We start from the raw sequence: 25436 nt of genomic DNA on the forward strand, positions 1-25436 counted from the left end.
AGAATGTTTGTTTGTTTCCAAAATCTGTGTGTTTCACTTGGGAAACATACTTCATTTCTTACCATTTTTAGTTTCTACCTATCAATCACATCATAGAGTGTTTGTCTTTCTATGAGTTACGTCACTGCATATGATCATCTCCATTTCTGTTGCTATAAATGGCATTACTGCATCCTGTTTTCTGGCTCAGTAGAATTCTCTTCCATATATGTACCACATCTCTATCCATCTGTCCATGGACATTTTAATTACTTGCATCTCCAGACTACTGTAAATAGTACTGCAATGAATGTCACAGTGTGTCTGTTCCAGGGATGGTGTTCTCTGGGTACTGAGCCAGGAGTGAGACTTTCATATTGTGTGGTAGCTGTGTTTTTTGTTTCTTTTGGAACCTCCATCCTGTTCTCCACAGTGCTTCTTACCAATTGACAATCCCAGGAATAACATGGGATTTGGTTGTTCAAATCCCATTTTCACATTTGGTCAACACTTTCTTTTTCTAGACTTTTTCGTGATGGCCATTCTGTTTCTTAGTAATAGCTTGTTGTCACTGTGAATTGAATTTCTCTACTTATAATCAGCAATCTGGGTGTCGGAGTTCATAGGACAGGAGCCTGGGGTCAAAGGGAATGTGTTCACAGTAAACTCTCATGTGCATGGGGAAGCCAGCTGGAGAAGGCAGATTCTGGAAGGGTCAGGTATTGAGAAAAAGATAAATGTTTTTTTGGTTTTTTTCTTTTCCCGCATACAGGCTATTACAATTTGTTCAGTAGAGTTCCCTATTCTATGCAGTAGGTACTTTTTCCTTATCAACTTGATATATATTACTGTGTATATTAACACTTTCCTCCTAAACTCTTAATTTATCCCTCCCTTCTAACTTTCTTTTGATAAGCATAGTTTGGTTTTCTCAGTGTATGAGTCTGCTGCTGATTTGTAAATTAGTTCATTGGTGTGAATATGTAGATTCCATCTGTACATGATATCCTACAATATTTGTCTTTTTCTCTCTGACTTAGCTCACCTAGTATGATGATTTCTCAGTTCATCCACGCTGCTGCCTGTATCATTATTTCATTCTGTGTCATGACTGAGTAGTATTCTAGTGTGTAGATGTACCACTTAGTCTTCCTTTTTCTGTCAGTGGACATTTTTGTGGGTTCTTTTATAAATAGTGCTTCCCTGAAAATTGGGGTGCATATGTCATTTTGAATGATGATTTTCTTTATGTTTAGTGCTTCAAGGAATCTCTGTACTGTTTTCCATAGTGGCTTCACCCTTTACCTCCCCACCAAGATTGTAGGAGGATTCTCTCTTCCGTACATTCTTTGCAGTATTTATTCTTTGTAGACTTTTTTGATGATGGCCACTGTGACCAGTGTGAGGTGATACCTCATTGTAGGTTTGATTGGCATTGACTCAGTAATTATTGATGTGGAGTATCTTTCCACTTGCTTTTATCTTTGTACACCTTGTGAGTACAATTTACCTCTTAAAACTGGATTCTTGAAAGTTGACCTTCCTTTTGAATTCTTTTCCGATGATTTGTTGTTATTGTTCAGTTGCTAAGTCGTGTCCGACTATTTGTGACCCCATGAACTGCAGCATGCCAGGCTTCCCTGTTCTTCACTAGCTCCTGGAATTTGCTTAGACTCATGTCCATTGAGTCAGTGATGCCATCCAAGCATCTCATCCTCTGTCACCCCCTTCTCCTTTTGCCCTCAATCTTTCCCAGCATCAGGGCCTTTTCCAGTGAGTCAGTTCTTCACATCAGGTAACCACAGTATTGGAACTTCAGCTTCAGCACCAGTCCTTACAATGAATATTCAGGGTTGGTTTCCTTTAGGATTGACTGGTTTGATCTCTTTGCTGTCCAAGGGACTCTCAACAGTCTTCTCCAGCACCACAGTTTGAAAGCGCTCAGCTTTCTTTATGGTCCAACTCTCACATCCATACATGACTACTGGAAAAACCATAGCCTTTACTATATGGACCTTTGTTGGCAAAGTTATATCTCTTCTTTTTTACACTAAGTTTGTTATAGCTATTCTTCCAAAGAGCAGGTGTCTTTTAATTTTGTGGCTGCAGTCACTGTCCGCATCGATTTTGAAGCCCAAGAAAACAAAGTCTGTCACGGTTTCCACATTTTCCTCATCTATTTGCCATGAAGTGATGAGATGAGATGACATGATCTTTGTTTTTTGAATGTTGAATTTTAAGCCAGCTTTTTTACTCTCCTCTTTCACCTTCATCATGAGGCTCTTTAGTTCTCTTCACTTTCTGCCACTAAAATGGTATCATCTGCATTTCTGAGGTTGTTGATATTTCTCCCTGCAGTCTTGATTCTAGCTTGTGTTTTCGATGATTGTCTCAGGACATTCCTTGAGGGCAGGTGTCATTTACAGCCCTGTCAGATTTGTGACTGTTAAGAGCCCTTGAGTACCTGTTTTAAGGTGTATATGTTGATCTGAACCAGCTAATTACTGACTGACCCCCACACCTTTCCTTTTTGGTAACCCTAAGTCTCTTTTCTAAATCTGTGAGGCTGTTTCTTTTTTGTAAAGAAGTTTATTTGTATCCATTTTTAGATTCCACCAGAAGTGATAACCTATGATACTTGTCTTTCCCCTTCTCACTTACTTCACTTAGTATGATCATCTCTAGTTTCTTTCCTGTAACTGGAAATGGTGTTTTCATTCTTCATGTCTGAGTAATATTGCCTTCTGTTTATGTTCCCCATATTCTGTACCTATTCATTTGTTCTACACGTAGGTTGCTTCCCTGTCTTGGCTGTTGTACCTAGTGCTGTCACATTATTTGGGGTGCAGGTGTCTTAAAATTTTTTATTTCTCTGGGTCTGCATGTGTGGGATTATTGGGTCACTTGGTACTTCTTCTTTTATATTCTCTTAACTCATTTGGCTGTGCAGAGTCTCAGTTGTGGCATGTGGGATCGTTAGTTGCAGCATGGGGGGAGAAGGCTCAGGGCCTTCTGCATTGGGAGCACAGAGTCTTACCCACTGGACCACCAGGGAAGTCCCACTTGGTACTTCAGTGTTTAGTCTTTTAAGAACCTCCATACTGTTCTCTCTAGTGGCTGTACCAATTTATATTCCCACCCACAGTGTAGAAGCATTCCCTTCGCCACACCCTCTGCAGAATTTATTGTTGTAGGTTTTTTGAGATGGCCATTCTGATTGATGTGAAGTGATAACTTCATTGTACATTTGATTTGCCTTTCTCTAAGAACTAGTGACCCACTCCAGTACTCTTGCCTGGAAAATCCCATGGATGGTGGAGCCTGGTAGGCTGCGGTCCATGGGGTCGCTAAGAGTTGGACACGACTGAGCGACTTCACTTTCACTTTCCACTTTCACACATTGGAGAAGGAAATGGCAACCCACTCCAGTATTCTTGCCTGGAGAATCCCAGGGACGAGGGAGCCTGGTGGGCTGCCGTCTGTGGGGTCGCACAGAGTTGGACATGACTGAAGTGACTTAGCAGCAGCAAGAACTAGTGATGCTGAGCATCTTTTCATGTGCTTTATGGAGCTGTCTCTGTAACTTTGGAGAAATGTGCATTTAGATCTTTGGCCAATTTTTTATTGGGTAGTTTGTTTTTTGGTATTTTGCTGTGAGTGGCTAGTATGTGTTGGGAGATTAATTCCCTGTGGGTATCTTCATTTGCTTTTTTTTTTTTTTCCCATTCTGAGGGTTGTCTTATTCTTCCACTGATGGTTTCCTTTGCTGTGCAAATGCTTTTAAGGTTTATTAGGTCCCATTTGTTTATTTGTGTTTATTTTTCATGATTCTAAAAGGTGGATCAAAAAAGAACTTGCTGCATTTTATGTCAAAGCATGTTCTGCTTTTTTCCTCAAAGGTTTCCTAGTATCTCTCCTTCAATCTATCTGGATTTTATTTTTGTGTATAGGGTTAGGGAATATTCTAATTTCATTCTCATTTTCCTTGCTAAGGAACCTGTATACTGTCCTCCACAGTGGCTGTTCCCAATTTCCATTCCCAGTCAGTCTAGGAGGGTTCCCCTTTCTCTGCACCCTCTCCAGCATTTATTGTTTGTGGAGTTTCTGCTTATGGCTGTTCTGTCCAGTGTGAGGTGAATACCTCAAACCTCGTTGAAGTTTTGGTTTGCATTTCTCTCATATTTAGTGATGCTGACATCTTTTCATGTGATTTCTTTAAAAAGTGAGTTAAACTTGCTTATTCAAATTGGCTTTTTGAACATCTGCCATGTTACGAATATTTTCCCGGTTACCTCCCTTCCAGCATTTCTTGAGGGAAGATTTTTTTACTTACAGCCCAGCAGGCATTGTGAATATTAAGTGCCCATCAACAGTGGTTTCAAAGTTGTTGTTATGGGAAATGGCCACAAGGTAGCAGCATGTCTTCATGCCCAACTTTGGTTGGGGAAACTGGGGAAACCAGAGCCTTAGGGGAAGGTCCTGTTCCTGGATTGTGAATGTGCCAGAAGACACATTTAAGGCTTGTATCTCATACCTTCTTCCCTTCTTACTCCTTATTGTTAGTTTGCTTAGTCATGTCCAACTTTTTGCGACCCCATGGACTGTAGCCTGCCAGGCTCCTCTCTGTCCATAGAATTCTCCAGGCAAGAATACTGGAGTGGGTAGCCATTCCCTTCTGAAAGGGATCTTCCTGACTCAGGCATTGAACCTGAGTCTCCTGCATTGCAGGCAGATTCTCTACTGTCTTGAGCCACCAGGGAAGCCCTCTTTACCCTTTGTCCCCTGGACAAATCCCAATTCCGGCAACACCACTCTGCAGAGGGTGCTTTCACCCATAGGTGGGGCAACCCTAAGGAAGGAGGCTGGAGGTGGGAGCCCCACCACCAGGAGACATGGAGCCCAGGGGACTTTTCAGAGCTCTTCCAGCCCAGAGGCTCCACCATGCTTTGGGTGCAGCAGCCATAGTTTTGTTGCCGGAGGACCCACCTGGATGTGGAGGTTGTGGAGGTTGTGGGCCCATGCAGAGAGACACACGCACACCAGGTCCATGGGCAGGGCTCATTGGCTGGCACATCCTCCCCAGACCCATCAGCCCCACGTCAGTCCATCCCTGGGAACCAAGCCTGCTCAGGCTTCAGGGATGTGACAGCAGCCCCAGTCACCAAGGCCTAAGGGGCATAGAGTCGGCATTTTCTTTTTGTAATTTGTGTCTTGTATTGGTATATGGATGACTTACAATGTTGTAAGGTCTGTTTGTTTTTTTTAGATGTACAGCACCATAAACTATCTATAGTTTATTATATAGCATTGACCAGTAGGAGTCCTCGTCCTACAGTGGGTGATTTTTGATTATAAAGAGTATGTTCATCTCCACCTGCTCATTTCTTACTGCCCATCGCCTTTGCCTTTTGGTAACCATAAGGTGCTTTGCTGTGTCTGTGAGGCCTTTACTGTTTGGTAAAGAAGTTCCTTGGTATCCATTTTTAGAATCAGTCTCTAAGTGGTATCATATGATACTTGTCTTTCCTTGACTCACTTATTTCACTTAGTGTTAAGTGTAATTGTCCTTCCTTCCTTCTTGGTGGTGTGTGTATGTATCCCATCTTATACACCCATTCATCTGTCCTCATCCACTTAGGCTGCTTCCACATCTTGACTATTGTACATAGTGCTGCCATGAACGTTGGGGTGCATCTGTCTTTTTTCTTTTTAAATTTATTTATTTATTTTAATTGGAGGCTAATTACTTTACAGTATTGTAGTGGGTTTTGCCATACACTGACATGAAACAGCCATGGGTGTACATGTGTCCCCCATCCTGAACCCCCCGCACATCTCCCTCCCCATCCCACCCCTCAGGCTTGTCCCAGTGCACCGGCTTTGAGTTCCCTGTTTCATGCATCAAACTTGGATCTGTTTCACATATGTATGTATGTTTCAATGCTATTCTCTCAAATCACCCCACCCTCGCCTTCTCCCACAGAGTCCAAAAGTCTGTTCTTTACATCTGTGTCTCTTTTGCTGTCTTGCATATAGGGTCATTGTTACCATCTTTCTAAATTCCATATATATGCATTAATATACTATGTTGGTGTTTTTCTTTCTGACTTACTTCACTCTGTATAACTGTTCATCCACCTCATTAGAACTCATTCAAATGCATTCTAATAGCCGAGTAACCATTGTGTATATGTACCACAGCTTTCTTATCCATTCATCTGCTGATGGGCATCTAGGTTGCTTCCATGTCCTGGCTATTATAAACAGTGCTGCGATGAACATTGGGGTACACGTCTTTCAGTTCTGGTTTCCTTGGTGTGTATGCCCAGCAGTGAAATTGCTGGGTCATACGGCAGTTCTATTTCCATTTTTTTTAAAGAAATCTCCACACTGTTCTCCATAGTGGCTCTACTAGTTTGCGTTCCCACCAACAGTGTAAGAGGGTTCCTTTTTCTCCTCACCCTCTCCAGCATTTACTGTTTGTAGACTTTTTGATAGCAGCCTGGCATGAGATGGTACCTCATTGTGGTTTTGATTTGCATTTCTCTGATGATGAGTGATGTTGAGCATCTTTTCATGTGTTTGTTAGCCATCTGTATGTCTTCTTTGGAGAAATGTCTGTTTAGTTCTTTGGCCCATTTTTGATTGGGTCGTTTATTCTGGTATTGAGCTGCAGGAGCTGCTTCTATATTTTTGAGGTTAATTCTTTGTCAGTTGCTTTGTTTGCTATTATTTTCCTCCCATTCTGAAGGCTGTCTTTTCACCTTACTTATAGTTTCCTTCATTGTGCAAAAGCTTTTAAGTTTAATTAGGTCCCATTTGTTTTTGCTTTTATTTCCTTTACTCTGGGAGGTGGGTCAGAGGATCCTGCTGTGATTTATGTCAGAGTGTTTAGCGTATGTTTTCCTCTAGGAGTTTTACAGTTTCTGATCTTACATTTAGATCTTTAATCCATTTTGAGTTTATTTTTGTGTCTGGTATTAGAAAGTGTTCTAGTTTCATTCTTTTACAAGTGGTTGACCAGTTTTCCCAGCACCACTTGTTAAAGAAATTGTCTTTTCTCCATTGTATATTCTTGCCGTCTTTGTCAAAGATAAGGTGTCCATAGTGTGTGGATATCTCTGGTCTTTCTATTTTGTTCCATTGATCTAGATTTCCATCTTTGTGCCAGAACCATACTGTCTTGATGTCTGTGGCTTTGTAGTATAGTCTGAAGTCAGGCACGTTGATTCCTCCAGTTCCATTCTTCTTTCTCAAGATTGCTTTGGCTATTAGAGGTTTTTTGTATTTCCATACAAATTGTGAACTTATTTGTTCTAGTTCTGTGAAAAATACCATTGGTAGCTTGATAGGGATTACATTGAATCTAGATAGCTTTGGGTAGTATACTCACTTTCACTATATTGATTCTTCTGATGCGTGAACAGGGTATATTTCTCCATCTATTTGTGTCCTCTTTGATTTCTTTCATCAGTGTTTATAGTTTTCTATATATAGATCTTTTGTTTCTTTAGGTAGATATATTCCTAAGTATTTTATTCTTTTTGTTGCAATGGTGAATGGTATTGTTTCCTTAATTTCTCTTTCTGTTTTATCATTGTTAGTGTATAGGAATGCAAGGGATCTCTGTGTGTTAATTTTATATCCTGCCACTTTACTATATTCATTGATTAGCTCTAGTAATTTTCTGGTGGTGTCTTTAGGATTTTCTATATAGAGGATCATGTCATCTGCAAACAGTGAGAGTTTTACTTCTTCTTTTCCAATCTGGATTCCTTTTATTTTTCTTCTCTGATTGCTGTGGCTGAAACTTCCAAAACTATGTTAAATAATAGTAGTGAGAGTGGGCACCCTTGTCTTATGCCTGATTTTAGGGGAAATGCTTTCAATTTTTCACCATTGAGGATGTTTGCTGTGGGTTTATCATATGTGGCTTTTATTTTGTTGAGGTATGTTCCTTCTATGCCTGCTTTCTGGAGGGGTTTTATCATAAATGGATGTTGAATTTTGTCAAAGGCTTTCTCTGCATCTATTGAGATAATCATATGGTTTTTAATCTTTCAGTTTGTTAATGTGGTGTATCACATTGATTGATTTGTGAATACTGAAGAATCCTTGCACTCCTGGGATAAAGCCCACTTGGTCATGATGTATGATGCATCTGTGTTTTAAAATTACAGTTTTCTGGAGAAGGAAATGGCAACCCACTCAGGTATTCTTGCCTGGAGAATCCCATGGATGAAGGAGCCTGGTGGGCTACAGTCCACGGAGTCGCACAGAGTCGGATATGACTGAGTGACTTCACTTTCACTTTCACTTTCACCCCTCAGCTGAGAAGACTTTCAGCTCTTGTGTTTGCTATTGATTGTTTTCTTGAGTTCTCAAAGACCTGTGACCATATTTTTTTTTAAGTTGCCTGTTTTCTAATTGCATCACTTTACACACTGTTGTCTAATAATATGTGGTATTTAGAATGCCTTCTTAATTATTTTGAGCAGCCATTGCCTGTATTTTCTTAGCACCTCCTTGGTTTTCTTACGTGAACTCATCTGACAGGGAAATGCAGCTTTTTTGTTTGCCCTCTCTGCATACTGGACCGTCTGAGTCAGTGTTCTAACTAATCCCTGATGGTCTCTGAGCTACTGTTCTACCAGACTCAGTAGTTATGTGCTTCAGGAATTTTTCGGTAGAATTGGTCCTATTAGGAGACTCTTGGTGTCACCTTTGTTATCTTAAAAGCTGGTCCCTTCGCTGAGGCTCTTAATTTTTTGAAAACTTGATGCTATTTCAGCTGAAAAAAATTGGCAAGTCCATTGAAAAAATTGAGGGAAGCCATTTAAGAAATTGAAAAGTAATCGCAAACAACATAGAGTAGTTGTGACTTTCAGTTCTGTATCAGTTGAATTTTTGAGCTCTTTTCCCTGTGTACGTGGTGGTTCTATTTTTCTCCAATAAAACTTTTTATTTAAAAAAGTAAAATAAAATAAAATTATAGTTTTCTCTGGATCTATGTCCAGGAATGGGATTGCTGGGTCCTATGATACCTCTCCTTTTAGTTTTTAATGAACCTTTGTCCTGTTCTCCATGGATTTACTGACCTTCAGTCACACCAACAGTGTAGTAGTGTTCCCTTTTCTCCACACCCTCTCCGGCATTTATTGTTGTAGATTTTCTTGATGATGACCATTCTGAACTGCGTGATATCACATTGTACTTTTGATTTGCAGTTCTGTAATAACTTAGAAATGCTGAGCGTCTTTTCATGTGCTTAATGGCCATCTCTGTGTCTTTGGAAAAATGTTCATCTAAATCTTGGGCCCCCATTTGATTGGGTTGTTTCTCTGATACTGAGATGAATAAGCTGTTTGTATGTTTTGGAGATAAATTCCTCATGGGTGTCTTTGTTTGCAAATATTAGTTACATTCTAAAGGTTGTCTTTTTGTTGTATTTATGGTTTCCTCTGCTGTGCCAATGCTTTCAAGTGGAATTAGGTCCCATTAGTTTATTTTTATTTTTCATGATTCTAAGAGGTGGATCAAAAAAGAACTTTCTGAAATTTATATCAGAGCATGTTCTGCCTGTATTTTCCTCAGGAGCTCTATAGCATTCATCCTTTTGTTGAGGTCTTTAGTATGTTTGGAGTTTATTTTTCTGTATGTTAGTGAGTATTCTAATTTCATCCCCCTTTTCATTTATTAAACAACCTGCACACTGTTCTCCATCGTGGCTGTTACTAATTTACCTTCTCACCACGGGTGCAGGGAGGTTTCCATTTTCCCACACCATTTCCAGCATTTTCTTTTGGACAGTGGCCATTGTGAATGGTTTGAGGAAATCTCTTTGTAGTTTTGATTTGCATTTCTCTAATATTTAGCAATATTGACATCTTTTCTTTTTGTAAACAAGGTGAGTGAAACAGCTCTTGAAATTGGGTTCTTGAGCATCTGCCCCAGATGCTTTTTGAAAAAGCATGCTGTTTGAAACCTTTTCTGATGTCATACCCCAGGATATACCTTGAGGGCAGGTGTTTTTCTTGACTGCCCCTTGTGAATCTTAATTGCCCATCAGCACAGGTTTTTACAATTTCCCTTAGGGGAAAGAGCCACAGGGTGATAGCATTTCTTCATGGTACCTTTTCCCCACCATTTAGTTTTTCTTCTTCACTGGTGCAGAGTTGATTTTCAATGTTGTGTTTGTTTTAGGTGTACAGGACCTTGATTCAGTTGTACATAGACCTGAATCTTCTTTTTCGGGTTCTTTTCCCATAGATTATTAGTGTTCAGTACTGTTCACTGTGCTATTTAGTAGCTCCTTTTTATCTGGTCAACATACATCAGTGTGTATATGTTAATACTGAGTGATGTTCTGTATCTCTCGATGTGCTTATATTTTATGAAGTATAAATAAAATTTACCTCTTGAAAGTGGCTCCTTTAAAGTGTGCCCTGTTTTCAATTCTCTATTGTTGATTTACCCCAGGGCATTTCTTGAGAATAGGTATAGTTTAGAGCCCTGCAGGCCTTGTGCAGATTATATACCACTCAACTCTGTTGTTAATATTGTTGATCTAAGCGGTGGCCACAAGATGGCAGGCTCTCCTCAGCCCAACTGTGGTTCTTTAAAGCAACCTGAGCCTCAGTGAAAGTCCTGATTCAGTGTTGAATTTTAAAGTGAAAAGTAGGACAACACAGACTGAAAGCTTGTCTCCATCCTTGTTATCTTTAATTAAATTCACTTTTATTTCTTACTGTACGAACACTGATATACAAAATGTATTTTCAGCTTTGCATATATACATATTGATTCACAATTGAATTTTTTTCCCATATAGCTTATTACAGAGTGTTGAACTCCTTTCCTAGGTCTTTGTTGATTATCTATTTCATATAGTGATTACATCTGTTACATCTAAACTGTATAATTTATCCCTCACCCCTCCTCGTTTAGTATGTTTTTTAACTCACGTCTGCTTATACTTTCTCAAGTAATCTGTGTATTTTTAGACTCCACTTTAAGTGGTATTTGATATTTGTACTTTTCTGATTCTTTCTTCACTCCTTTAATCACCCCCTCGTTTACCTGTGTTCCTGAAAATCACAATAATTCATTCTTTTTCTTGGCTGCATCACATTGTATTGTGTACATGTGTCACTTCCTTATCCATTCCCCTCTTGATAAACATTTTGTTTGCTTCCATTTGTTGGATGTGAAAAATTCTTGTCCAGTGCATAATTGGCCACATGAGACTTTTCAAAATCTGGTTTTCTCCTCAAATACCCTTTGGGGTGGTTCTGCATGAATTTTGTCTCAACAGTTCTTTCAGACATATATCCAGGAGTGGGATTCCAGATCAGATGTAGCCCTACTTAATTTGTTAAGAAACCTCCATAGTGTCCTCCCTCGTGGCCGTCACTAGGTTACTGTCTAAGCAACAGGCTAGGAGGGTTCCCTTCCACCCCGCCCTCCCTGGCAGTTGTTGTTGTTTTTAATGATGGCTCTGACTGGTGCAAGGTGATCCTTCATTGTAGTGACAATTTGCATTTCTCTACTAATGAGTGATGGTGAGTATCCTCTTATGTGTTTCATTTCTTAAAAGAATGTTGTCAGCAAAACTTAACTCCTGAAGTGGCTTGAAATTTGAGCCTATTTGGAATTTTCTTTTGATTGCTTACCACAGCACATTTCTCCAGGGCAGGTTTCATTAATAGCTCTGCAGGCCTTGCATAACACAGTTCCCCTCAGCCCTGGTTTTTCCAGTTGTAATTATGGGAAGTGTCCACACGGTGGCAGCATATCCTCTTTTCCCAGCAAAGGGTCCATAGGGCAAGGAGATTAGGGAAAGTTCTGATCCTTAAAAAAACTAGGGATGCATATGTACACCTATGACTGATTCATGTTGATGTTTGACAGAAAACAATAAAATTCTGAAAAGCAATTATCCTAAAATTAAAAAAAAGAAAACTAGGAATAAAACCACCATATAATACAACAATCCCACTATTGGGCAAATACCCTGTGGAAACCATAACTGAAATGCAGCATTATTTACAATAGCTTCAACATGGAAGCAACCCAGATGTCCATCAACAGATGTATAAAGCAGCTGTGGTACATATGTACAATGGAATATTAGCCATAAACAAACACATCTGAGTCCATTCTAATGAGGTGGGTGAACCTACAGCCTATTATACAGAGTGAAGGAAGTCAGAAAGAGAAAAGTATCATATATTAACACATGCATATGGAATCTAGAAAGATGGTACTGATGAACCTATGTGCAGGGAAGCAGTGAAGATGCAGAAATAGAGAACAGACATGTGGACACTGTGGAAATGAGAGAGCGGGATGAAGAGAGAGTAGCACTGAAACATATACATTATCATATATAAACTAGATAGCCAGTGGGAACTGGCTGGCTGATGCAGAGAGCTCAAACCCAGTGCTCTGTGACAAGCTAGAGGGGGTGGGGTGGGGTGGGAGGTTCAAGACTGAGAAGACATGTGTATACCTACGGCTGATTCATGTTGATGTATGGCAGAAACCAACACTGTAAAGCAATTATCCTCCAATTAAAAATGAAACGCCAAAAAAAGAATGCAAGTAGTTTAGCTAGTCCAGTGTAAGTTGTTAACATGTTTTTGCTGATTATATCACTGTCTGTTTAAAAGACTATAAAATTTTTCACATAACAGTATGCACCAGGAATCCCAGAAAGCTAATAAAAAGCACCTTATTGTAAGTCTTCATAACCAGACTTTCCCTACATTCTCATACTTTAAAGTAGAAATAAACTGAAGTTTGAGAGATGGCTTTTTTGTTCCAAAGATCACATTTTATGTAACAGTAATCATAATAAAGATTATTTATGTAACATGTTAAAGTTACCCTGTGTTAAGTATTTGTGTGGGCCAGTGGTGGGAAGTGAAGACATTGACTATTTTCTCCCTATCAGTATAATTGAAAAACTAAGCTTTTTAAGTAAAATGAATGGAGAAGATTTCGTGGAATGGAGAGAATTTAAATTAGACCTTGAAGAACAGGCAGGACTTTAAAATATGGACATGGTTGGGAGACAGCACATCAGGTAGAGAAAATCCACGCTTGGTTGTCTGAAATAATCTGATATTTGTCTTGTTTCAGGTTCAAGTTTTGAAGCTTCTTTTGAATTTGTCTGAAAATCCAGCCATGACAGATCGACTTCTTGATGCCCAAGTAAGTATCTGCATATTTGTGCTGTTTATACAAATATATCAGTTTGGACAGACAGATCCAGAAGGAAAGGCTTTATCCCAAACTATTAACAGGAATTCTCCCTGAGGAGCAATATTAGAGGCGGTTTTTCCTTCTGTTTTGGTTCCCTTTGCCTATATGAATCACTTCAATTTTCTGTAAAAAACATATTTTACTTCTGAAAACTGTTTTGGAAAGGTCTCCCTAGTAGTAGTAGATGGTAATTTTTGTGTCTGTTCATTTGGGGTACTTATCACACCTTTTATACTTGACCTGTTAATGCCCAGTGTATCTCAGTATCCAGGGACACTAGTATTCATGGAGGCCCCACCATGCGCCTGATGCCCAGTTGAGTGCTAGGATATACCAGTGAGTACAGCTTGATGTGGTGCTTGGCCTGCTTGCCACTTACAGTCTAGGTAGAGGAGACAGAAAATGTAAGAAATGAGCAAGATAATTAAAAGCTGTGGTGTTTTGAAGGAAGCATAGTTTGTACTATGATAGAATATCCTATAGAAAAAGGACCCTGTTTTATTATTCATCTGCTCAGCCCTTACACCTGGCACCTTGAATTAATGAGTTTCCATGATGACTATATATGATGGATCTTAAAGAGGAAAAATGACTACATTCTAGGATTCCAAGAAAACAGTATTTTTAAGCTAAGACACAAAACCTCGTGGGAGGGGGGTTCAGGATGGGGAACACATGTAAATCCATGGCTGATTCATGTCAATGTATGGCGAAAACCACTACAATACTGTAAAGTAATTGGCCTCCAACTAATAAAAAATAATTGGGAAAAAGTAAATAAAAAATTAAAACCTCTTGTTTCCTTTGGTATATGATACAGGGGTGCTTAAGATTTTACACATTTATGTTATGCTGTTTCAGGAATAGTTTTCCATAACAGGATTTTTAAAATGTGTTCAGTACATGTGAAAAGACCCATGGAAAATGTTTTTGTATATTTTTAATTCTCATTGTTTTCTATTTCAGGTGGACTCATCATTCCTTTCACTTCTTGATGGCCATGTACCAAAGGAGATTCTTCTTCGAGTTCTCACACTGCTTCAGAATATAACAAACTGCCTCAACGAAGAGCGCAGTTTAGCTACGCAGCCAACTTTCCCTGCAGGTTCACTGTTTTCCCTGTTGTATGGAAAAGAATGTGCCCAGAAAATGAAAGCTTTAGTTCATCACCATGATGCAGACGTGAAGGAGAAGGTAACAATGATACCAAAATTCTAATTGGTTGGTCATATTTTTCCAGAGTAATGCGGTCCAGAAGTAATACACAGAAATTTCTCATTTTTCACCTTCCTCACAAAAAGATTCTTTCAACTGCTGAATTTAAACAGTAAATATCATGTACTGTAAATACATTTCATCTTCAACACAGCTACAACTTGCCACGGTCTTCTGGTTTGCTTTGGACCATTTTAGTGATACCAAATGAATATAAGAGCTTATTCTGAAACTGTTTTTATTTTGCTTTTTGGTAAGCTACTTCAGCTATTCCCTCTACACGGAGCGACAATGACGTTTTGTATGTAAGCTACCCTTCCCTTGTCGAAAGAGATTTGCAGTTACTCCACCGGGACAGCAACACTGTTTCCTAACTGCCCTAGGAAGGACCTTGTTCTTCTAGTAGTGATGAGATCCTGTACTCCCAAGGCCACATGCCACTCAGGTCTGTTCTAATCATTAGAATCTATTTTTCGTCCATGAAAACTTTTAACTATTAGGAAAAATGTTTCCTAATACCCATTCCTCTTTACTGTGTATAACATACTGGTATCAATCAAAATTCATCCAAAGGCAGTTGGTTAAATCAGTTATCTAGTCTTTAAAGAGACGTCTTAGTGTGCTGATACGTAAGGACATCCATGAAATACAGTTGTTTTGCAAAATACATGTTGTAGAAAAATAGCTATAATGTGACTCCATTTGTGGTTTTTTAAATCTAAAAACATATGCTTATATATGGATATATGCTTCTGTCATTCATATATAGGCATGTTGGTATATCTAGAATGAAACCCAGTCTCCTGAGAGCAGGATTGGAGAGTGAGGAAACGACTTTTCTTTGTACAGGTGCTTAGTCTAGTGTTCAAAATTCAGAATGTATGCTCATAGGTTTTTTTTAAGTAGAAAAAAGTGGCAAGATTATTTTCTCCCTTTAAGTGAAAAGTTTTTTTAATTTTCATCTATATTTTACATGACTAAAATTATAAGATAAAAATTCTCAGCAGTTATTTTAATAGTATTTTTGTCCCATAAACTACTGTAACAATTTGCTATGTTTGACTTCCCCTTCTCTACCCCACATCCCCATGTTTTGTAATATTCAATTTCATGACCACCACCATGCTTAGTTATTAAGTAAATCAGTTTGCAAGCAGGTTTCCTATTCACACATTTAAGGCAAATCTTTAAGAGTACTTTAAATTTCATTTCTAAATACATAGATTTCCATAGGAAGTTACAAATCCTCAAACAGAAAATGTGCTTTCTCAGGGTTATACTGATACAGAGATGAAACTTGGGAGAAATATTTTTTACAGTAGAAAACATTCAGTATATGATGAAAATTCTCAACTAGCTGTACATTATGAGCACTAAGAATCATTTTCAGTGATGCAAATGTAAGTATTACTTCCCTGAAAGGCACATTTCTTTATAGCAATTTTGCGTAGTCTTCCTCATTTAATGAAAATATATATTCAAAATGTACACACATTAAAATCAAGATTAGATTTTTAATGTGTTGTAGCAGCACTGGATTCTAAAACTCCCTCTATTCTTTTTCTCAAAGAACATTTCCTGGGGATCAGAGCATTGAGTTTGAAATGTCAAACTGCTAGAGAAAATCGGCAGGGGGGAGTCATTTTAACTATCTAGAAAGAATCACACAGTGAAAATGCAGAGTTAGATCTTTACCTTTGCAGGTCAGGGCACATCTTACTTTTTTAGGTGGTCCTATTTGATGGCTGCACCCTCTTGGGCAATGAGTATCAAAGTGCTCCTCAGACCACAGGAGAAATGAATTTCAATAAAATCTTACATGTTGGTATGGATACTGGCTAATCAAAGAGAAAAATGAAATTGACTTAGAGGATAAGACAAATGAAAGGTATTAAACTGACTGGAGGGAACAGAGGGGATTTCTCTAATTTTTCAAAATCTGTCTTTGCTTTGCACATAAAACTCTTCAAAATGTAGATAGGAAAGATGAAGCCCAATGTACTTAAAGAACAAAATGCCAAAGTGGCAAGAATGCTAATGTTGATAAAAATTATAAAGCATGGAGGAAGCCTAGAAAAATGAGGCAGGTCCAATTAAAGTTCTTGGAGACCCTCAGTGAAATAATACATGTGAAAACAAAATTAACATTAAGGCCATTCAAGGAGAAAAAATAAGCAAGAGGTGCATGACTTGCTTCACAGAGATGAGGTAAGAGATGAATTTTCAGTCTGGCGTGCAACAGCAAGGAAGGTGACCACAGAGCACTGGCTAGTATTAGGGCAACACGTGCCAGAGCTAATCCACCAATAAGTCTAACATCTTGAGTCCTGTCTGCTTGCGAGATATTCCTTTGGAGTGAAAGTGTTTTGTTTTTTTTTCCCTTCTGAATGTTTATTTTATGGGGAAATTTTTTGTGCTTTAGTGCCCTCAAATCATATACATTTACCTGTATTACATATACATGTCCCCTTAACAAATTTGCTGCATCTTTGTAGCTAGAAATACTGAAATTTTAATAAAGATTATTTACATTTATTTTGGCTATAACTCTGCAAATTTACAAAATGCAGGAAAAGGAGATAAACTTGTAAGTCCTCAATGTTTTACTGCTCCTATATATGCTTGAATATATGAAAATATATCAAAAGCAGTAGCCTGTTTTCCACTTTCAAATCTACCTATCTATAGTAGGCAGTGTATTTTCAAAGTGCTTAAAAAAAAAAACACCACCACCAATGACTATTATTTATTCACTTTTGGAGGTAGGTGGGAGTCATCCTGTTATTGCACATGAGGGCACTGAGGCACACAGAAAGTCCACGGTGGAAGCAGGACTGAAGTTCAGATTGGCTACGTGCATATATGTGCAAAAGAAATTACAGGGCACTGCCTGGGTAGCACTTAGTGTAGAAAAACCTGTACTTCGATTACTTTGTATGAATAAAATTCATTTTACTGAGACTCGATCAGGGAGACAGAACAGGCTTCTCTGCTCGGCTCTCACCCTTAGGAAGGGTTACAGTCACCAAGTACCTGTAGAGCCCGTCTACGACTAAATCACTGTCTCTTACTAACCACTAACATTCCACACAGGCTTAATACAAGTAGAACCGTGCTTAAGGATCATTTGATAGAAAAATATAAGACATCACAATCATGTAAAACATAGAATACTTATAAATCTCGCTGACATTGGAGTTTGAGCTAAGAAACCAGGAAAAAAAAATGAGTATATATACATAGAGAGGAGATGGAATAGGGAAAAAATAAAAATCCAAAGTATATGGTCTATCAACATATAAGATGTGCATTTGTCTTTTTAAATTACTTCCTTGCAGCTATATTTGTGCTGAGCAGGTCTGACTTTTAAATTAGAAATAGAAAATTTCATAAGTCATGTCTCATAACCACACTTCCCAGCTCAGAGGGCTTCTGCCATAAGGATTGTAGATGTGTAATAGAATATCCTGTTCCTCTCTTTAAAAAATTGTCTTTACAAATGGTAACTTAGTCCAAACTATGTTTTTATGTTTAAAAAAAAAAATCACTTACCATTTGGCATAATCTTAATAGAGCACAAATTGCTATAAGCATATGGAAATAATGTCATAATTGACTGTGACTGTGACTATAAAAAATGTTTCTCTGTGCAGGCCTCTGAGAAAATCTAGGTAGGTATATAGCCTTGACTTACCTTGCAGAAGGCCCCTAAGAATAAAAAAAGAGAAGTGAGTTTTTAAAATCGGTTTTTCATAACCTCAAAACTCTACCATGAAAGCAGAATGCTTTAGTGTAAAAAAAAAAAAAAACAAAACCCATTGCAGTGTTTATGTCACTGAGACAGGACCTTAAATAATGAGTTGGCAAATGTGGATTTTAATGACCCACCTCTGAACTCTTATTTATATGGACCAGCAATCATATTAGTATCAGGTGATAACATAAACCTACAGAAGTTGTTTGCAAATGTAAAAAATCATAATATTCATGAATTTCTTCGTCTTTTCACATGTATATCAAATGATGCCTTTTTCATGAAAAGCTCTTATGTTCATATTACTCAACATCTTCATCATCAGTATTAAGGTATCTTGATTCGCCATGCTTCAGGACAAAAAAGTCCTCAGTCTTAAGTCCGTACCTTTTTAGAGCTTCACACAGTTTCACTGGAGGCTCTAAATAATGCTGGCAAAGGGCAGAGAGAAACAAAAGTGAAAAAAGATTAAGCACACCTATATTTGATAGTTCAAACAAGATTTCAACTAAAATAACCAACATAGCCTGCTTAAAATAATATCTTTCCATTTCATCGAAAGATTAGCAAGTGAGTCAATCACTTTCAATTTATCTAATACCATGTATGTCAACTTTGGTGCCAACTTAGATTGAACATTAGACTGCATGAACTCTGATCACTATTTCCCTACATGAAATTCTAGTTTAAATGGAACCAGTGCTAAAGAATTAAGTGTTACCAATATTTGGGGAAAATATAGAAACTTAAGATTATAAGGAAGAGTATCTGTGTGTAAGCAAACACTAGAGACAATATCTTTGACAATATCTTGCCTGCAGAAGGGCTGTCATCCCCTGCCAGATACCACTTCTGTAGCCTGAGAAGTGAAAAGGGAGCTGGACAATAGATTTGACAAGTGGAGTTTCATTGTGTTTCCTCACCTAGCTCAAAAAAAAAAAGTGAAGCTAGCACACTACTGAAGGATGTTTCAACCTACTCAAATGTTTTCCAAATAAATATAACACACCTGAGTGTGTTATAATTATTAAAGTAAAAGGTATAAAACATAAGTCATTTCACCGGTTATTTCTGAGTTAAATCTATACATTGGATAGTGGCTTTTTTATATCAAATAGAAGGGGGGAAAACAGCTGTTACAGAAAGGGTTTTTATTTTCTTTTTTTCAATTTCAATCAGAAAAGCTGTAACATGTGAAAGTTAAAGCAGGAGTAAAAATCGCCCACCTCTGCTCTGATCGCCGGCGGTAAGTCCGCTGCTACCTTCAGGCAGTGGTGTCTTGTGAGGACCCGGAGTAGCCAGGTCAGGGAGCCAAATAAGAGTTCTGGCCTTCCTGGAGCTTACATCCCAATTCACAGACAGGTAAGAAGTGAACAAATAAGAAAACAGTCTTGGGGTGGGTGATATGTTCTGGGGACAAAACAGTATCAGAGGTGGAGGTTTAATTTTAAATACAACCACCTAAAAAGTCCTCTTGGAGATGGCAGCACTTGAACAGACACATGAAGGAGCAGATTGCACGGGGCTTTACAGGCGCTGTGGCTTTGACTTGGGAGTTGGGGGGGAGTTCTATGGGAAGAGAAGTGTCATGATCTGATTTAGGGGTAAAGGTTGCTGTCCTCTGCAGTGTGGCGAACAGACAGCAAGGGGCAGCGTGGCCTGGTGAACAGGATAAGAAGCAGTCAGAGTCCAAACAGTCTGAAAGGTGAGCTGACTGCATTTGGAGAAAGTGGGACAGAGGATATACGACAGTAAAGATTTTAGCTTGAGGAGCTGGAAGGAGGATTTTGCCATTTACTGAGATATAAGAGAAGTTTGAGGAAAGAAAAGGAAGTTTGGTATGAAGCTTTTTAAGTTTTTAGCATGAAGGTTTTGTAACCTGATGGACATCCAAGTGGAGAAAAGTAGGTAACGTGGATTGTAGGGAGAAACCTGGGTTAGAGAGCTTACAGTGCACAGACCGTGTTTAAAGCCATGAGCCTGGTGAGCTCCCCCAGGAGTAACCCATTAGAGAAGAGAAGGGGTCCCTGGACGATGGAGTCCTAACATTCTCACTGCTGGGAGGGAGAGGAGGAACCAGCCATAGAGACTACGAAGGGCCAGCCAGTGATGCAGTAGGAAAACCAGGCAAGTTTTCCGTGGTTTCAGATGCACAGATCTGCTAACAGTTACTGGCCACACTCCAGTTTTTCCTCCCTGCTTGCTCACTTCTAGGTTTATGGCTGTGTTCAGAGATGCGTTGCCACTGTCTGCTGAGTACTGAGCTTAACTAGGCATTGGTTACCCCGTATTCCTAGAAATAGCCACTTATTAAGGTCAGCTGATAACAGAAATCTGTTAGTCTTTTCTTTGCACATAGGAGATCGCTAATATATCACCAGTGAAATATAACTTTAATAGCCCAAGTCAAGAAGCTTTCCTTTGCAAAATTGTTTTTAAGAGATTTCAAAATGATGAAACTCTTCCCCACTTCCCCTGAGTTCTACAACTCTCAGCCAATAATAAAACACTTACACAGTTATCTCACACTAATAATTTCTTTCCTAAACTGTAACTTTAATTATAAGCTATAACTTAGTATGGATTTTGATGTTGCACTATCTCTGTGAGTGTCTTCACAGGTCAGTTCTTGGCTGCTTCAACCATCTAGAAGATAACTTGAGAAGTAGGCAAGAAAACTTTTACTGCAGGCACTGTAGACAGAAATGCCCCATAGCCCTGGGACCAAACAGCACGCATTAATCAAGATAGTAGATTAGACATAAATAGGAGTAAGTGGTGAAAGCTCCCAGCAGTCTGGACCCACTGAAGGCCAGGCAACCAGCCCCAGAAAACTCAAACTGTTCCCTTTGTAAGATAGAAGATACTCAAAATGGAGAGCCTGGTCATTTAAGACGTTAACATATATAATGTAGTGCCTACAGTCTGTTTCCACCGAAACTAGTGACTTAAATGCGTAAATACATGTAAGAAATTCACTCAACATTCCTCAGATAAAATGTATATACAGCAACCTCTGACTTAAGTGTTGCCAAGTCAAGGACATCCTTAAGCTGCTTAATACTGTAGGAAGCAGTTATTACAACTATTTACATGCAAATCATTTTAAACTGTCTGCAAAGCATAGGCTAAACATCCTCCCCACAAATTCTTTATATTTAGCAAACTCACAGTTGTCAGATTTATACAACTAATGTCAAAAAGACTAAATGAGTTTGTATTTTATGTTTCATTAAGAAGTAAAGATGAAGGTTAGATTTTTAACAGGAGTAAGACTGAATAATACAATAACTCTTAAAGACTGAGGTTTTTCTCTCCTTTCCTCAAGTTCCCATCTCAGTCAGTCAAGAGCATAACCATCTTCCCAGTTACTCAGGTTAAAAATCTAGAATTCATCTTTGACTCTTCTGTTTGCAGCATTTAATAAAATAGTATTACTTCACCTAAGTTGCTGAAATATAAATGGACCATAAATAAGCATACTTATATCTAAATTTATATACGTATGGAATGCACACACACGGAATAAGACACCGCCACTAAATACAGCAGTAAACCTGTGTACACAGAAACACATACTCTCCTTCACCCTTCCTATGCCCATGGTCATTCAGCTATTGATTCTGTTGTGTCCCCCCAGCAGTATAGCTCAGGATCGTACCACTGCAGAGTGGGAATTTTGATGGGAGGGAGTAGACAGGGGGCAGGCAATGTGTTAATTACAGAATAAGATGCAACCAGGGAGAAGCCAGGCCAGAAAAAGGACAGAGAGAGGGAATGCCTAAAAAGCAGAGGACTCCTGCAGAGAGGCCCTGGAATGTGGGAAGTGCCATGGAGAGCAAGGAGAAGCAGCTGCGTTCACTTGTCCGTTTCTAAGTTTTGCTGAGGACAGGCCCTGGCTCCAGGAGAGGAGAGAAAGCTTATTGCTAAGCTTCTGTTTGATCCCACAACTCTGCCTAGTAGCAGAGTTCTAGGGTCCAGGACCCTTATAGGAAAAGGAAGTCTTCTCTACTAGTCTAGGAATAAAACCACCATTTATTTATCCCAGTGCCTGGCACACAGCAGACACACAATCAGTGTTTACTGGACAAATAACACTTCTGAAAAGTTCTAAGCTGTCCAGCCTTACTTCCCCTGCTGCTCGATAGCATGCATACTCTGGCTGAACTCATTGCTCACCATCTCCATGCCGACGCTCTCATCTTGAGATGCCTTCTTCCTTACCTTCTCACAGCCAGGTTTAAATGCCACCTTGTCCATGAAGCTCTCCCTGATCCCTTCGATTAGTAACAGTCCCTGACTCTGACACCCCTTTATCTGCCCCACTTTTTATAACATTTTTAGAGCAATTCCATACATATCTTGTATCTTCCACTGAAACAAAAGCCTGCCTTGAGAGGAATGACATGATGATTCATTTTTCTATTTCCTAAAACCACACATATTTTTGGTTATGTAAATAATTCAAAAGACCCCATGCAATGAAGAGGTTTTTTTCACTGTATATAAATAGTTTTACTAATTAATCATTTACCACTGTAATTCACGTTGATGACTATGATGACCACGCAGGTTCAGATTCTAGTCTGGTTTCTGAACACACTGCCAGGTAACACTGATGCCTGAATCCTATCCTATGTCAGACACACAATGAGTCACTGTGACCATAGTCGTACTTACCTCATTTGCTAAGGCAAAAGTTCCCCAGTGAATTGCCACAGACTTCTTTGTCTGAACATCAATGTGAATCTTTACAGCCTCTTCTGGGTCTACATGCTGGTACTTCATAAACCACCTTAGAAAACAATAATTTATTAAATATGGCCTTTGAAATATACACTAAATTCTAATAACTGCTTCATCAACCTTTAAGATTCTACACAGGAGTAAGTCACAGTAGTCAAAACCATCTCCTTCAGACCACTAAAATATTTTTTGAACAAACTACTATACAGTAGGTAAGTCTCAAGCAAAACTCCCCTTTGACTAGTAAGATTTTGTTCCACATGTATTTTCATTTTGCTGAGGATTTATTCTGAAGAAATGTCTTATCTTAAAAAGATATCTTGCAGTCTTGGTACTAATCAAAGAAGTGGAATAATGGGTAACAAGTTAAAAATCAAAACCTCAGTTGCAAAATAACCTGAATAACCTACAGAAACCATTTTTTTAACATGCTAAAAGTGAAAAGCAAACAAAAATTACTGTATAATTTATAATATCAGGAGCAAAAAAAATACAATTACTAATCAAGGATGGAATTAAACATCATACAACCAAAGATGAGGTGTGTGGTTTGGTATGAAAAAGGGGGACTTCGGGGGACTGGACAGAGTGTAGAAATGCTGACCGGCTGCCTCATGCCTGGTAAGAGCAGAGCTCTGGAGACAGGGGGCCTGGGCATGAACCCTGGCTCTACCGATTCCTGGGAATGCCTTGGCAGCCACTTTAAATTCTCCAGCTTGCCTCTTCCTTGTCTGTGAAATAGTAGCTATTCCCACTTCACAGGGGTGTTGTGAGGATTAAACGAGTTTATTCAGAGCATCAAATACAGCACCGACTTAGTTGACACAACCAGCACTTTCAGGACGAAGAATTATCTCTGATAAGTAAAAGGTGCTACCTAGAAGTAAATCCTTTGCTTTCCCAGCCACCACTTCAGGAAAGCAACAGTGTCTTCACATTATTTATATCCTGGGTCTGCTATGGCCAGCTCATGCTGTAGTTAAAACTAAGCGATCTGGATCCAGCAGGGAGCTGCTCCGGTTTTCAGAGACATTATGGAAAAGCCAATCTGTCTGCAACAGCACAAGGGGCGTTACGGATGGTGAGGAGCTGCGGGGCTCAGGACGAAGCCCCTGTGTTCTGCTCAGCAGCAGCTGAGAGACGCACTCGCTCTGCTGTGTCGCCTGACACCCAGAGGCGGCAGGACGCAAACAGCTGCTCCTGGCTCTACTGTAGAATCAGGTGTTTCTACTGATTTGTTGAAACTTGTACTTCAAATCAAAGAAATACACATACTCCTTTCTACCTTCATGTCTGTCTGAAGTAAATTTAAAATGTTCACTCAGGTATAAAAATTAAAAACTTAAAATCCCACCTGACTTGGATAGGAAACTTGATGACAGGGGGGCCCAGATGTAAGGATGAAAACATTCTAAGATCACCGAAAATCATTTTGGGTGTAATCATCTTACATTTATAGACTACTTTGAAATGCTCCTGATAACATTATTTCTAAAACTTTAAGTACTGACCAGATAACTGGATTGCAGAGTAGAGGCTACCATGATTTAATTACTTAGAGCAAACACTGTTCCCTTCCCATCCTTCTCCCATCTTAGGAACAAGATAGCCTCAATGCAAGCAGGAAAGGGAATTATATGAGTGCATTTGTATACTTAGGCTGTACACATTGTATCATCACCTATATATATGGCACATGGATCTTGCTACATATGAAAGCTTTTCACAATTACATATAAGAAGTATTCTAATATACTAAGAAGATACATTGAATAAGGATCAATACCATATAAAATTGATGTGTAAACAGGTTGACTGATATTCTGAGAGATTTCATTAGAATTCAGAATTAGAAGTATGTGGAAAAGGGAAATTCTGGTAGTGTTAATGGTTCATAATAGTTTTCAATAAGGTAAAAATATCTAGTCCCTTAAATGAAGAAAGTAGGGGGAAAAAGGGAGAAATAAGCATTAATAAAAATAGTAATGAAATGGTTTATGATGAACTTAAAAAGAAGTTTTAAGTATAACAAAATCAGAAACAAATGCTCAGATCTAATCAGTTCATCTGTGTCAGCCTTCTTCTCTTTGTAGGACTGCCTAAATAAAATGCCATCCTACATACCATTCTGTCTGCATTCATGACCCTACACATGCACCTTAGAAAATACAACATTTTTAAAATTAGCCCTTATCTCATTATTTTCAGTGTTTCTTTTCTCTTCACGTGTACATATCAACCACAGTCCACTGAAATCTAACCAAGTTCTTTGAAATCACTTCTTTTTTTCTTTAAATAGAGTTAAGGAAAAGATAGGCAGTGGATGGGTCTCAAATGCTAGTGTGACCTTTATCTGCTCTGAAGTCAGGTGATGAGCGCAGAGAGGTTGGAGGGCCAGTGAAACCATCAGTCGTGAAACTTTTGACCCGAATGACTGCACTGCTGACTGAAGTGAGACCATCAGCAGGGACTGATG

The 25436-nt window shown here is 38.9% G+C and overlaps 2 protein-coding genes across 7 annotated transcripts in view; one reads left to right on the plus strand and one right to left on the minus strand.

Moving 5' to 3' along the window:
- The window catches only part of ARMC10 (armadillo repeat containing 10), a 68270-nt gene extending 53119 nt beyond the window's left edge, over positions 1-15151 (plus strand). Inside the window, exons 5-6 of the mRNA XM_061165180.1 lie at positions 13123-13194; positions 14212-15151. Of these exons, the coding sequence (XP_061021163.1) occupies positions 13123-13194; positions 14212-14463 (324 nt within the window). The 3' untranslated portion in view covers positions 14464-15151. The remainder of the gene's footprint in view (positions 1-13122; positions 13195-14211) is intronic.
- Positions 15152-15883: 732 nt separating this feature from the next.
- The window catches only part of NAPEPLD (N-acyl phosphatidylethanolamine phospholipase D), a 53414-nt gene continuing 43861 nt past the window's right edge, over positions 15884-25436 (minus strand). For all 6 annotated transcript variants that reach the window (XM_061165176.1, XM_061165175.1, XM_061165179.1 and 3 more), the window contains 2 exons: positions 22895-23009; positions 15884-18645 (listed from right to left, as the gene is read on the minus strand). In XM_061165176.1, the coding sequence (XP_061021159.1) occupies positions 18517-18645; positions 22895-23009 (244 nt within the window). In that variant the 3' untranslated portion in view covers positions 15884-18516. The remainder of the gene's footprint in view (positions 18646-22894; positions 23010-25436) is intronic.

This window comes from Dama dama, chromosome 18 (assembly GCF_033118175.1).
Source record: "Dama dama isolate Ldn47 chromosome 18, ASM3311817v1, whole genome shotgun sequence".
Classification (NCBI taxonomy): domain Eukaryota; kingdom Metazoa; phylum Chordata; class Mammalia; order Artiodactyla; family Cervidae; genus Dama; species Dama dama.